Raw genomic sequence first — 14,035 nt, 5'->3', positions numbered from 1 at the left:
GAGTGGTATCTGCGTGGATACGTTCTTTTATGATTAGGAAACATGCTGTTAATTTTCTGGGTTTCCTATAAAAAGTTGTTGTCGTTTTGTACAAATTATTCATAAGGATTTGTGGAAAATGTGTGTAGATACCGAAATGGTGTGAATTTAAAACCACTTTAACTTTAAAACTATTTGCCATTTTAAAAGTATTTCAAGAAGTATTATTATTGGTAATTCTTTACTTTAGCACACAACTGCTAAAACTCGTCCAAAAATATCGGGAAGGGTGTCAAAATACGGGTTTTGTACCCAGGACCACGAATCCCAAAGCAGAAACTGAAAATTTTATTTCGTCAAAAGATATTTCCAAAAAACCGAAAAATGACTCCGGAGATCTCCGAAACCGGGGGTGGGATCCATTGTATTTTTGCGCAGAACACTTTTCTGCATTGGCGGCCTTTGGCCGCGATTATAAAAAATTACCCTGGGTGGGTCCGACACCGATTTGGAGACCAAAACTATATTCACGCAACACACTTTTACCCACATTTTTTTTGTGGGTACTTTTGAGAAAGCTAAAAAGCATAGCAGTACGAAATACAGCTCTTGATTGGTTGAAAAGCTACCTTACTGGAAGAAAACAAAATGCAAGTGGTTGTGGCAAAGTAAGTTAAAACTAAATATCGAAAAAACAAAATGGATGATCATGAGGAGAAAAATAACAGAAGACAATATTACCCTAAAAATGGCAAATAGTACTATACAAAGGTTTGATGAAATGAAATACCTAGGAGTAATAATTGATGAGAAACTCAAGTTCGATGGGCATCTGAAATATATAGAGGCAAAAATATCAAAAAAAATTGGATTTATGTTCCGAACGTGCAAGCACGTGTGCAAATATTACAAAATAATGGTCTATAGGTCTATTGTAAAATCGCACTTCATATATTGCCTACAATTTTATTTACGTTAGCGGACTCGAGCATTACAAAAATACAGGTGAAGCAAAATAAAGCTATGCGGTCCATCCTCAAAAAACGATATGACACTCCAATACGCGAAATGCTTAATAGCCTAAATTGGCTGAGTGTAAGACAACTCACTGTGTACTAAACTTTAAAATTTATACATAATATGAAACTAGGTAACCTGCCGACATATTTGAACGACCGCGTGTTATATAATAATGAGGTCCATGCTTATCAAACGAGAAATAGAAACATTTTCATTTGCCAGCTTTAAGATCGGAATTCGACAAAAGAAATATATATTACGATGGAATGAGAGAATACAACGAGCTACCAAATGATATAAAACAATGCCGAAATATCAATCAATTTAAGAAATTATTGTTCAACTACTGCAAAACAATGCCTTTTAGATAATTTTATGATGTAAAACAGAAATCAATTAGCAATAACATAAAGAGATCTCATAGATGTAATTTAAGAAATTAAGTCTACAAGACTGTAAATAAATAAATAAATAAAATAAAAATGCTACAAAACCATCAAAATTACAACAAAATGAAAATTTTCAATTCTGTTTAAAAATATCTCTGCAAGGAAATCAAATTTTCGATTTCCGCCCTCGTGATCCTGGGTCCAAAGCGCGTCTTTGGACACCTCGCCCGATATTTTTGGACGAGTTTTAGCAGTTGAAAAAGTAAAGAAGTACCTTATTATTATTATAATTTATTAACATTATTAAAAAAATTAACAATTTAATATGTCTAATGAGCATTAGCTGCCAGGGCTATCCGCTCGATGGGAATAATAATTATTATTATTATCTACCGGACATAGTCCTCACAGATATTTAACAACTTAAATAAAAATTAAATATATAGAAAAATATATGGTAACAATTTATAATTACAATGGCATTATAACAAAAATTTTTGTAAAAAATTCGCTACGGCTTAAATAAATACACATGTACAAACATTTATATATTAATAGGAATACTGGAACATATTAATTGAAAAGAACGTAATCAACAACATCAGCTTTAAAAAGTTCCTTACATGAGTTAAAATCGACATGATTGCAAACAGAGTTACATAAGGAGATTCTGTGAATAGGTTCATTTTTTGCAAAATTCGTTCTACACTTTTGAACGTAGAAAATGTATTTGTCCCTTAGACACATTTTATGTGCATAGAAGGGAGAAGAAAAAGTAGTTCCGGAGAATCGATTTTGTTGTCGTAAATGTCTTTGATAAAGAAAATATCACAAATTTTCCTTCGAATATTAAGGCACTGAATATTTAAAATTCTACATCTTAGTTCATAAGATGGCATCGATTCAAAAGTGAACATTCGCCGAAGGGCGAATTTAGTGAATCTCCTTTGAACTCTTTCTAACCGGCTGGAATGTGTGACAAAGTCTGAGTCGCAAATGATGCAGGCATATTCCAAAATGGATCTTACAAGGCTAATGTGAAGACTTTTCAGCGTTAGCGGATCAAAAAAGTCGTTGGAATTACGTTTGAAAAAGCCGAGTTTTGAATTAGCAGCACTGATTATGTACTCCCTATGAAAGTCGAATCTAAGCTTTGAGTCTCATGTGTTTCTCCGAGTGAATGTGATAATATTACACTTGGAGAAGTTCAAGAAAAGACCGTTACTATTACACCATTTTATCAATTCCAAGTTGTCTTGCTGTAGCTCTATGCAGTCACTAATTTGTTTAACTCTGTAATAAAGTTTTAGATCATCGGTGTACATCAAGCAACTACAAAATTTAAAACATTGGCAGATGTCATTTATAAATAAAGAAAAAAGTAAAGGGCCCAGAGGACTACCTTGTGGTACTCCTGATGTAACGATTATAGGCTTGGAGAGATTGCTGCCAATCTTTATTATTAATTTCCTGTTTTGGAGATACGATTCAAGCCAACTTAGAGCGTTGGAGTGGATTCCGAGTTTCTCGAGTTTCTTATGTAAAAGATTATGATTGAGACTGTAGAAAGCTTTTAAGAAATCAGTGTACAGAGTGTCCATTTGTTCGCCGTCCTCAATCACATTAACCACAAAATTAACAAATATTGTGAGATTTGTGCTGATGGATCTCCCTGGATAAAAACCATGCTGTTGAGGGACAATATAGTTTTTAAAAACTGCAAATAGCTGGTCATTTACAATTTTGCCCAGCAGCTTTGGGATGATGGATAGCTTAGCAATGGGTCGATAGTTGTCTACCTTGTTTCGAGGGCCAGACTTATAAGTTGGCGATACGAAGGCCACATTCAATTATTAGTTATATCGAATAATTTTTTTTGGTGTAAGTTTTAAAGTAATGTTAGAGGTGTGCTTTAATGGCTTTGACGAAGTTATGTTCACTTTCGTGGGTATTTTTAGTAGCTCAATCCTGTTGCTTTTTAGGTAGCGACTTCTGGTTTCATCGAGGTGAGGGCATTCCGTGAATATATGTTTTAATGCTAGATCAGTTTGACAGAATGGGCAAGGCGGTTTGGTTCTCCAGATAGGAGGTATTGGTGCGTGTGAAGTCTGTGACCAAGACGAATACGTGAAAAAGTTTTTATGTGCCCTTTGGGAATATCTGTAGGTTAATTTGGGGTTTCCGGGATTAGGTTAATGCTGCTGTAGTGGTGGTGGTGGTAGTATTGCAATTCTTGCGTGCTTTTATGGCGTAGATGATTTAAGATGAATCGACGGCTTTCCCCTTTCTCTATGATGTTGCATGTCGTTACAGGTGCCATGAGTTCTTATTTAGCGGCTAGGTCTGCTGCGTCATTGCCGGGGATACCTGTATGTCCAGGTATCCATAATAGCCTGATTTTTTGCTCATTATCGATTAGCATATCTCTTATTTTGTTTATTGTCTTTGAGTTAGGGATTGAATTTTAGACTGCTTTAAAAACCGAAGCACTGTCTGTGCAAATAAGAATCTTAGAGGCTTTTTCTTGCGCCATCGTAATTGCGTTATAGATAGCGATTGCTTCTGCTGTGAACGAAGATGAGGTTTTTGAAAGGGTTTGCATTCCTTTTTGTGTCGACGACGGTATAACTGGCCGGAGTGTTGTTAGTTTTGAAACCGTCTGTATACCAGAGAATGCATTCAGCCGCTTGATAATAGGCTTTGCATTCTTGGAATTTTTGGCGGAATTCGATGTCGAAGAAATAAAATGAAGATACCCAAATATGTATTAGTACGGCAAAATACTGGCAATTAGTTAACACCCCTTACGACGATACGAGGGATTGTCTAGTGCAACCTTTTCAAGGGGTTGCAGACGAAATTTAAAGCTGCTCCAACTCGACTGTCAACTTCACCTACCCGTGGCGAATCCTGTCTCTTCAGCAGGTGAGAGTCTGGCGACCCCAAGTTCCTCATGGAACTATAGGGTGGGGGGCGAACTTGTTACCGAACCCAATCGAGTCTATATCCCGCAAAGGACCATCAACATCGTTGACAATCCCTAAAACCTTCGGTTAGTGTACTTGTTGCTACAACTAAAACCACAACAATTTTCAACAAAATCATGGATTCAACTCGCAGTTTGCCGTTGTCAATATTAAAATTCGATTATCACATGCGATGACAATGTGTAGCATACATTTGAGCTTGTAAAATAGTATGTATGTTAACTATTTTATATTACTTTTAAATGTAGGCCAACAGGCAGAATTGGCTCAGGACCGATGGGTTGTCGCTTTACCACGCACTCAAGAACTAGTCTTTACTTTATTTTGAACACCGAAATAGCCTTGAGCGCGGCTGGACTGCCACTGAGTATTGGAATTGTTTCGTTGGGTATCCGCGTTGAAGGTTCAACTCAGCACACTGACTTCTGGCGTATACTTCCGATTGAAATATGCTCGGGTGTACTCCCAGAGACACTGATATTTTGGCTCTGGGTCCGAAGACTCCAGCTCAGGCTGTTTTGTAGATGTTAGTTGCTGTGTTGTTGTTGTAAATACACTCGCCGTATTGCGCTTATCAACCCTTGAATCACTGCTATATCGCTGTGTAGCGGGGTTAGACCGAGGTTAGCCTCTAGCGCTGTTGTTGGGCATGTGCGAATGGACCCCCTTGTGCATACACACGCCAATCGTTGAAGTTTCGTCTTGATGTTCTAGATGCCCAGTCTATCAAGTCATAGGTTATCATAGGTTTTACTATCATGGTATACATCCATCTCAGGACATGTGGGCTGCAGCCTCGTGTATTTACTGCTAGACGTGTGCATACTAAGATGGGCTTCTTGGCCTAAGTTGTCATGGAGGCGAAGGTTTGCTTCCATAGAAGATGGTGCCAAGGGTGCGCCCCAAGTATTTTACTTCGGTTTCTTCATATTCTAGTGCTGCGCCATATATTGTTTTATTCGATATACTTGGCATTTTGGAATAATTTTGTGGCACAAACTTTTCCGATACCACTTTTTAAATTGAAGCTAAAGCAAAATTATTTTCCAGCATTCTCAATGCAGGGGCATCTTTATTAAAGGAAAATTCAAACAAACTAGATCAAGATTTAGAGTTTCTAACCAGTCTTTGTTTATCAAAAAAAAAGAGCTTGACCTGGAATTAAGCATTCAGTTGTCCAATAATATTATATATATCACAGGTACTGACGGGAAGGTGGGAGCAGGCCTCTTTTCACCGGATCTGGGTCTAGATGTCGCTTTTCGCCTACCAGATCACTGTAATGTTTACCAAGCGGAAATGGTGGCAATACACAGGGCTGTGAATCATCTCGGGTCTATGCCTAAGGATGGTAAAGGGATGTTTATTTTCTCAGACAGCCAGGCCGCATTAAAGGCCCTGGACTCATTCGTCGACAACGCAAAGTCGGTCACTGAATGCCACAGATCTCTTAACGAGATGGCTCAGCACTTCAGTATCAGCCTTATATGGGTACCTGGGCACAGGGATATTGAAGGCAACTGCAGAGCAGACGAACTGGCCAGAAGAGGCACCACCGACCATATCCTTCCGGGTCAGCCATATCAGCCAGGTTAACCTGGCCCTCATATGACAAGGGGCGCACAAGAGCGCTTCTGATTTTAAACAAATCAGTTCTATCGTCCCTGATAAGAGTTCTAACGGCATTGTTTAATAGGCACGCATGGTGCTAGAACGGGGGTAACGACCTTCGACTATTGTCGCAGCTGCAGATGTACAGAAGAGGAGGAGAGTATCCAGCACCTTCTCTGTCATTGTCCAGCGCGTAGTAGGCGTAGGTTGGCCATCCTTGGTTGTTGTTGTTGTTGTAGCAATGCTCCCCCCACCTAATAGCCGCGACCGATCACAAATTGTCATCAATATCCTCTAACGGGAGTCAAAGGAAAGGGGTGTTAGAGGCGTTGGTTCCACATTACAATTGAAGAGATGGTTGGTGTCATGTGGGGACACATTGCAAGCGGGGCATACATTTTGTATGTCGGGGTTGATTCTGGATAGGTAAGAGTTTAACCTGTTACAGTATCCAGAACGAAGTTGAGCAAGAGTGACACGTGTTTCCCTGGGGAGTATGCGTTCCTCTTCCGCGAGTTTTGGATAATTTTCGTTAAGCACTGGATTCACCGGGCAATTCCCGGCATAAATGTCCGACGCCTGTTTATGGAGTTCACCAAGGACCTGCTTGTGTTTTTTCGCTTCATACGGCTGGGTTCTCAGGTGCCGTATTTCCTCAAAATGCTTACGGAGATTACTCCCTAAGCCCCTAGGCGGTGCTGGTTCATCAATCAGATGTCTGTTGGGATGCCCAGGTTTCTGGGTATTCAACAGGTACTGTTTGGTCAACATCTCATTTCTCTCCCTGATGGGGAGTATTCTCGCCTCATTATGCAGATGGTGTTCTGGGGACATAAGAAGACGGCCCGTGGCGATTCTGAGAGCAGGCCATCCTTGGTAAACCTTTTCTACATGACCTTGCTGAGATCTCTAGCTATGAAGTCAAGGCTCTAGCAAAATATATAAATTGCACGAAGTGGTTTGACCCGTTTTAGCCAGGGTAGGGGTCCTCTTTGAGCCCGTATAGGGTATTACAATGGTCCCATTGGTGGCCTAAGTAGTGAGCTGTTACCATAGGGTCCAGCTCAGCCCTCGCAACCTAACCTAACCTGTATGTAATAAACTAATTTTTTTCCCCTACAGGAATCCAAATACGACATGGATGAGCAAGAGGAAGTTCAACAAAATATGATTTCTAACCTGCCTTTATTATTTGCAAACGGTTATCCAACATCATTAGATAAGATAACAGAATCACAATTGGAGAAATTTATACCTTTTATGGTGCGTTGCTCTCTGGGTCATATCAATTTTCAAGAAAAAACAGACTGTAGTGAACCGGAATGGTGGCCCGAAGATTTTCCGTTCACCATACCATTTACTAAACCGAAAAAATTCAGTGGGGTAATTTACTTGAAACATTTAAAAATTGTGTAAATAACTGAACTCTTTTTATTAACTTTTTTTTTTGTTCTAGAATTGGGCACAAAAGATGAAGGAAATAATAATTATATGTTATCAATTTCATAGAAGCGTTTTTCTTTTACGCTTTTGCAACGATTTAGCTGCTTATGAGCATGCGAGTTTACGTTTTATAAATAATTATAATTCGACAACATCGCTTTTCGAACGGCGCAGCAATAAGTTGTTGGTGACATTTCGAAATGAAAATATGGTAAGTAACAAAATCAGCATCATGTAGACTTATCCTAATAGAAAAGTCGTAAATTAAAAGATTTCTTAATAAAGAAGTCAGCGAAATTATTAAAAAAGTCTTCCCTCAGGAAATATACTAAAAAGGTTCTACCTAAAAATATAAATTCTCTACCAAAAAAGATTTGAATTTAACATTTATTTTACAAATCGCATTGGACTTTTGAACTTTGTTATATAATACTAACTAGCAGACCCGTCAGACATTGTTCTGCCCTAAGTTTGGTCTATCTGCATACATTTTAATAACATTTTTCCGTCTAACTCTGTCCTTTTCGCTTAATCTATCTCTATCTTTGTCTCACTTTATCTCTTTCTCAATCTCCTCCTTCCCTCTTTTCTATTCTCCAAGTTTTTCCCATTCTTCTTCATCCCTTATTGCCAGTCCCAGAGGTTGGTATGTATTCTGTTCCAGTCCCAGTCCCACTCCAAGTCTCAGTCTCAGTCCTAGTCCTAATCCCATTCCGAGCCCGTTTCTGGTCTACTTCCCGGAAAAAAGGATCGTAAATACTAATATAGGCAAATCTATATACCAAATTTCAGGCAAATCGAATAGGACGTATATATCGGCTTCGCATGCATATTTATCAGTTTTGCCAGGTTGATGCGACTAAATCGAATATCACAATGAAAATTACTTTAAAACTCTCAGCAACAGCTTTCATTTCATATCCATATTACACACACATTCTAGGGATTATCGGGGTCTATGTTTTGACCTATATCTCGAGACCATAGTCACCCAGCGGTATAAATTACTCTGTACTAAAGCACACAGCAACAGTTTCAATTTGATACCCATAATGTAAAAACACATCCTAGTGTTACCCTGGTCCACGTTTTGGCCTCTATCTCGAGACCCTTGTCACCAATAGGTATGAAAACTAGCCTGTACCAAAGCACTCATCAACAGCTTCAATTTGATACCCATAGTGTAAAAACACATTCTAGTGTTACCCTATCCACGTTTTGGCATCAATCTCGAGACCCTAGTCACCAATAGGTATGAAAACTACCCTGTACTTCAGAACTCAACAGCTTTCATTTGTTATTCATATTCTATAAAGAATTTCTAGGGGTACCCGCGTCCACGTTTTCCCCTATATCTCGAGACCCTAGTCACCCACGGGTACGAAAAATACCCAGTATCAAAGTACTCATAAACAGCTTCCATTTGATCCCCATATTGTAAAAACATATCCCAGGATTACCCAGGTCCACGTTTTGATCTCAAGACCCTATCCAGAACGGGATAAAAAGTATCATATCTCTGTCTACTGGTTCTAAGCTACCCCTCCACCAATTTTCAGCCAAATCTGTTAATCGGATCTTGAGTTATAAATAGTGGAACTAACACCACTTTCTTTTATATATATACATCACATTAGAAACTTCAAAAATAACAGTTTTTCTCCACTATTTAATGAATGTTATTATACAATCTACAATATTTAATCACTCTATATATTAAAAACAAGCGCATCAAAATCCGTTGCGTAATTTTAAAGGTTTAAGCATTCAAAGGGACATAGGGACAGAAAAGGCGACTTTGTTTTATACTACATATGTGGTGATAGTGATACATGCAAAAATACCAAAAAACACAACTTTTGTGTAAGAATTTTAAGGAAATGTTCAATATTTTTAACGAAAGAGTATTTTTCTAGAGATGTATGCATTCTTAACCATTTATGTCGCATTAACCATTAACCATTTATGTTGCATAAATATGTATGTACATACATATGTCAAGCTGATATGAAAATACATACATACATATGTACATCCATACATGCCTATAAACCTACGCCCGAAGTTAAATAACGCAGCGAATGCTATGTATGTACGTATGTGTCGCATCATGCCAAACAACAAAAATTTTATGATTTTTTGCTACATTTTGGCAATTTGCCACGCCCCTATAATATTATCTTCAAATTATATTGACAATATCCATCTCACGTAGCTAAGCTTTCAAATGCAAAAAACCGTTTTAAAATCGGAACATTTTGTGTGAAGTGATGTGCGTACATGACATTTAGCGACTTTATTTTATAAGATTTATAGAATAGATAACATGGGTTAACATTTTTGTAATTAAACTTTGCATCCATGTACGCCTGGTCTAAAAAATAAAACTTGAAGAAGTTACCCGTATTGTCCAAGTATTGCTCCTACTTAGTAGTCGTGCAATTTTAATTTAAAAGTCACTTTCTCGTACAAATAGACCATAGTACACCTGATAAAATGCTTGTTCTTGTTCGTTTTTTTTTTGTGGGTGCTATTTTGCCCTGTTGTACTTATTAGGTCTAAGAAAAGTGTAGTAGCTGCTAACGAAAACTGCGTCAAATTTTTATTGTAAAATTACAAAGAAATATCCTTATTTTTTTTCAAACGAGCACTTAATTACATCTCTCTTTAAAATCCAAATGTTTTGGACAATTTTAATTAACAAATTTTGATACTTTATTACCGGGGACGATTGCTAAAACATGACCAAAACCGTTGGGCGAAGTATTAATAGACGCGTTTTCGCCTTTGGACTATTGATAACAGGACAAAACGCGTCTTTTCATTTCTCTTTCCACATTTTTGGACGGGTTATTGCAGTCGACCTCAAACTGTTTTTCGCGGAGAACTTTTGAACTGGTAGAAAAACTTAGCACCCATGTTTGTATTCTTAATACTGGAATAACTACGCGTCCTCAGATACCCAAATTCAAGACCTTTGTATAATTTTCTGTAGGACCCACATAGGTGCACTACATTTTCATACTAAATTCGTGCAAAAAAAACGTCACAGCAACCCATATCTGATACTCCGCTCCTTTTTTGTTTCCCTGCGTCGGTTTCCACGACAGCAACCCCGGTAATTTTGACACTTCGTTCAGTGTCGAACGCATGTTCCACGCAGGTTCCACTAGGTTCCACAATAGTTTGACACTGACCGAAGTGTTGGCAGTATGTTAGAAAGAGAAAGGAATTGTTTCCTTCTCATATATATCATACTTGTCAACCTGTACTATGATGCTAGATATTTTTTGAAATGCGTGCTTTAAGTGCGATAATACAGAAACAAGTTTGTTAGATCTTTTGTGTCCTGGCCAGTATACAGGGGAAATCGGTAAAACCCTAAAAAATAAGTCAACATTTTAAAAGCTCAGCAGAGCACAAGGGAGGCGGGACACTTAGGATATGCAACACACGAGGCTAGACATATTGGCATTTGAATTACAAACAATGACATTTTTCATATAGATGCGTTTAACACAAGCTTATGCATTCCAATAACATCGCCACAATCAACCAAGGTGTTGCGTTTGTAAATATGAAGGAACTTCAGACTTGGCAATTTAAGGTTATTACGCCTTGTACATTCACATACAAAATTTCGCGAAGCACTGTTATAAACATTCTCCCTACACAAAAAAAATACTTGCTAACATATTTTGTGTCGTATTCATTGGTTATATTGCGGTTTTTAATTGTGAAAAATGTTAGAAAAGTTACCAACGAATGGGAAAATAATTACACTTGCAAAGTGTGCCAAGACCCTTAGCCAAAGAAAATGTCAAATTCTTCCTCTTATGATTTTCTTGGGACAAAATTTGGGAGATGGCTACTTTTTAATATCAGATGGCGCCAGTGTCGCTCATTCTACCATTCTCGATAAAAATGCGTGCAATCTACTCATAATGCATAAGCTTGTGTTAAACTCATCTATATGAAAAAGTGCAGATATAAAGCCTATATTTTTTACAACAAAAACGTGTGTCCATTAGGATGGTCGTTAGAACGAGCAGGATACTATGCAAAAGAGAAGAAATCGAAGCCTGCTTTAATAAAGAAAAATGCCAAAGCCGTATAAGCGGTTTATTGCCGCCATGATATTTGAGCGTTGGAAACATTTAATTACAATTTTTTGATTAGTGTAATGAAATATTGCTATTTTTAAAATTATTGATGTCAGATGAGACCATCAAACCGCTTTCCAGTCTGATGGGCGGTCTTGGTATTGGTCCAATACAACACGTGTAAATAAATCTCTCGAGGTGAAACAAACTATCGAATTTGGTGGATCCGGTACGTTCCTGTTACAAGCATCAAGAAGGTCAGAACATCGCGGGAACGATTTAATATGACTACATTGAACACCCACAATCCCTGCCACAGCCTCCAGTTCCAGAGCCTCGCCTGCTAAGTATGTGTATGATACATTTATATTTGAAACAGGATTCGCCGCGCTTAGGTGAGGGTGACTATTGACAATTTAATTACAGTAAAATAATAAAAGGACTGGAAAAAGATAGTCACCAAAAGGCAATAAAGTTCAGTTTAAATTTGAAAAATTAAATAATAATTGTTTATTTTCTTACATCAATGTCCACTGCCATACTATCTTCTGGTAGTTACTGAATCGGATCATCAGTTATCACTGGCTTATGATAAAAATGCGCTACATATATACCAAATTTCATGCAAATCGAAACGTGAATAGAATTTGTTCGAATAAATTGGTCCCTGGTTCACTTCTTTCGGAAATAAACTTCACAGGAACACTCTCCGGGTTGCTGTGAAGCTAACCTCGGAGTAAAAAAGCTGCATACAAACATATGTACATCCTTCTTTATATATACATATATAAATCGCCTTAGTGCACAAACGTTAGCATACATGTACATACATACAAACATACCAAAAAAATAGAACTTTTGTTTGAGAATTTTGCCGGAAATTTGAAAAAGACAGACGCTAGAGAATGTGGCTTTGTTTCGGATACGTACAAGGGTTGCCAGATTTTTATTTCGGATTCCCGGGACAAACCTCAAATTTGAGCCAAATTCCCGGGAGTTTTTTAAATTTCCCGGAACATTTGAAAAATAAGAAACACCTATATATATTTATGGGTTGCTCATTCAGCGAAATAATTTTTAGATAGAATTAAACTTTTTAAACTCATTTATTTATAACAGATATTTTTATGAAACAGACTAATAATTAATACGTTTACTGTGTTTAATGCGAATTCGGTATTCTCTGGATAGACTTTCCAAACGTTATTTTAAAACACAACACTTCCCCAAACAAAATGAATATTTAGGTGTGCGAAATGTCAAACATTGACAATATTCAGAACCACAGCAGGGATAAATTTGTCTTCTCTACAGAGTTGCATGCAATATGCTAATGAGCTGAATACAATCGAAGCCGCAAATATGGGCATGTTTCGTAGCAGATTATTTATTTATTTATTTAAATTTATATTTTACAAATTAATTTGTAAAATATATTTTAGAGACTGGGCTACTGGGCCATTTGCCTCTCGGTCGATTTATATTTCGTGGAGTAGATTATGTTTCTTGAGTGCTTCGGTTGTCTGCTTTATAGTGGAATCCTTGCTGCGATCAAGTAGTGCTGATAAGTTGGAGTTAGTCCTAGATGTGGAACAATCAATAAGTAGGTGTTTGATGGTTAGAGGAACATTGCATTGGTGACAGCAGCGTTGACTGGTATGATTGTAGTAATGCTCGGATGTGAATTTTGTTACACCTACTCTCATTCTCGCTATTTGGATGCATTCCTTTCTCGAATAGCTCTCGTGATAGTTCGGACGATCGGGCTTATGTTGTGGGTTTTCAAAAAACAGTTTGCTGTTTGCCACGATTTGTCTTTTAGGTTTTTAAGGTGTGTTTTTATGTAATTCGTTATGGTGGGCGACAAGCATGGAGTCTCAGCTACAAGTGGCATGCTAAAGGATTGCTTAGCAGCTTTGTCCGGTAGCTCATTACCTGCTATCCCCACGTGACCTGGTATCCATAGAAGATTAATATCGCTACGTATATTAACTCCGCTTAGTGCAAATTTGCGAGCTTCACTGTGTTCGTCGGTTAACGCTTTTAGCACACTTAAACTATCCGAGGCAATTACCGCCCGTCTGTTGTTAGTTGTTGCGTGATGCAGCGCGAATTTGATTCCTGATAGTTCTGCATTAAATATACCAGCATGTGGCGATACAAGAGCTTGATGGGTTGTTTTGTAGGTCCCGTCAATCAGCTGTTCCAATAAGAGACCCTTCGGTGAAATAAAATATATGAGTTGGATGTCTTGCTTTATAGTGTAAGAACATTTGGTTGTACACCTCCGGAGATGTATCGTTTTTCTTTGCGATGCTCAATGAGAGGTTAATTGAGATGTTTGTGGTGGTTTCGTACTTGTCTGGTGGTTTTGGTGGTATTGGTGTGCGGATGTCAAGGAGGTACTTGGAAATAGCTTGAATACCGCAAGTGCTCCTGTAGGTCTTTAGGTTTTTCTTTGGCCTAGTTAAGAAACTCCAGAATGCCTTGTGTAGTAGATGAG

General features: G+C 37.9%; 1 protein-coding gene across 6 annotated transcripts in view; it reads left to right on the top strand.

Moving 5' to 3' along the window:
* The window catches only part of ova (ovaries absent), a 65,394-nt gene that overhangs the window by 15,481 nt on the left and 35,878 nt on the right, over positions 1 to 14,035 (top strand). For all 6 annotated transcript variants that reach the window (XR_010949380.1, XR_010949379.1, XM_067764777.1 and 3 more), the window contains exons 2-3: positions 7,109 to 7,369; positions 7,443 to 7,640. Coding sequence is in view for 4 of the 6 variants with exons in the window: in XM_067764777.1 (XP_067620878.1) it covers positions 7,124 to 7,369; positions 7,443 to 7,640 (444 nt within the window). In the remaining 2 variants the exon portion in view is untranslated. The remainder of the gene's footprint in view (positions 1 to 7,108; positions 7,370 to 7,442; positions 7,641 to 14,035) is intronic.

Source organism: Eurosta solidaginis, chromosome 2, assembly GCF_040869045.1.
Source record: "Eurosta solidaginis isolate ZX-2024a chromosome 2, ASM4086904v1, whole genome shotgun sequence".
NCBI classification, from domain to species: domain Eukaryota; kingdom Metazoa; phylum Arthropoda; class Insecta; order Diptera; family Tephritidae; genus Eurosta; species Eurosta solidaginis.
Note: the sequence above shows the minus strand (reverse complement) of the source record. Positions and strands in the feature narration are given on the sequence as shown.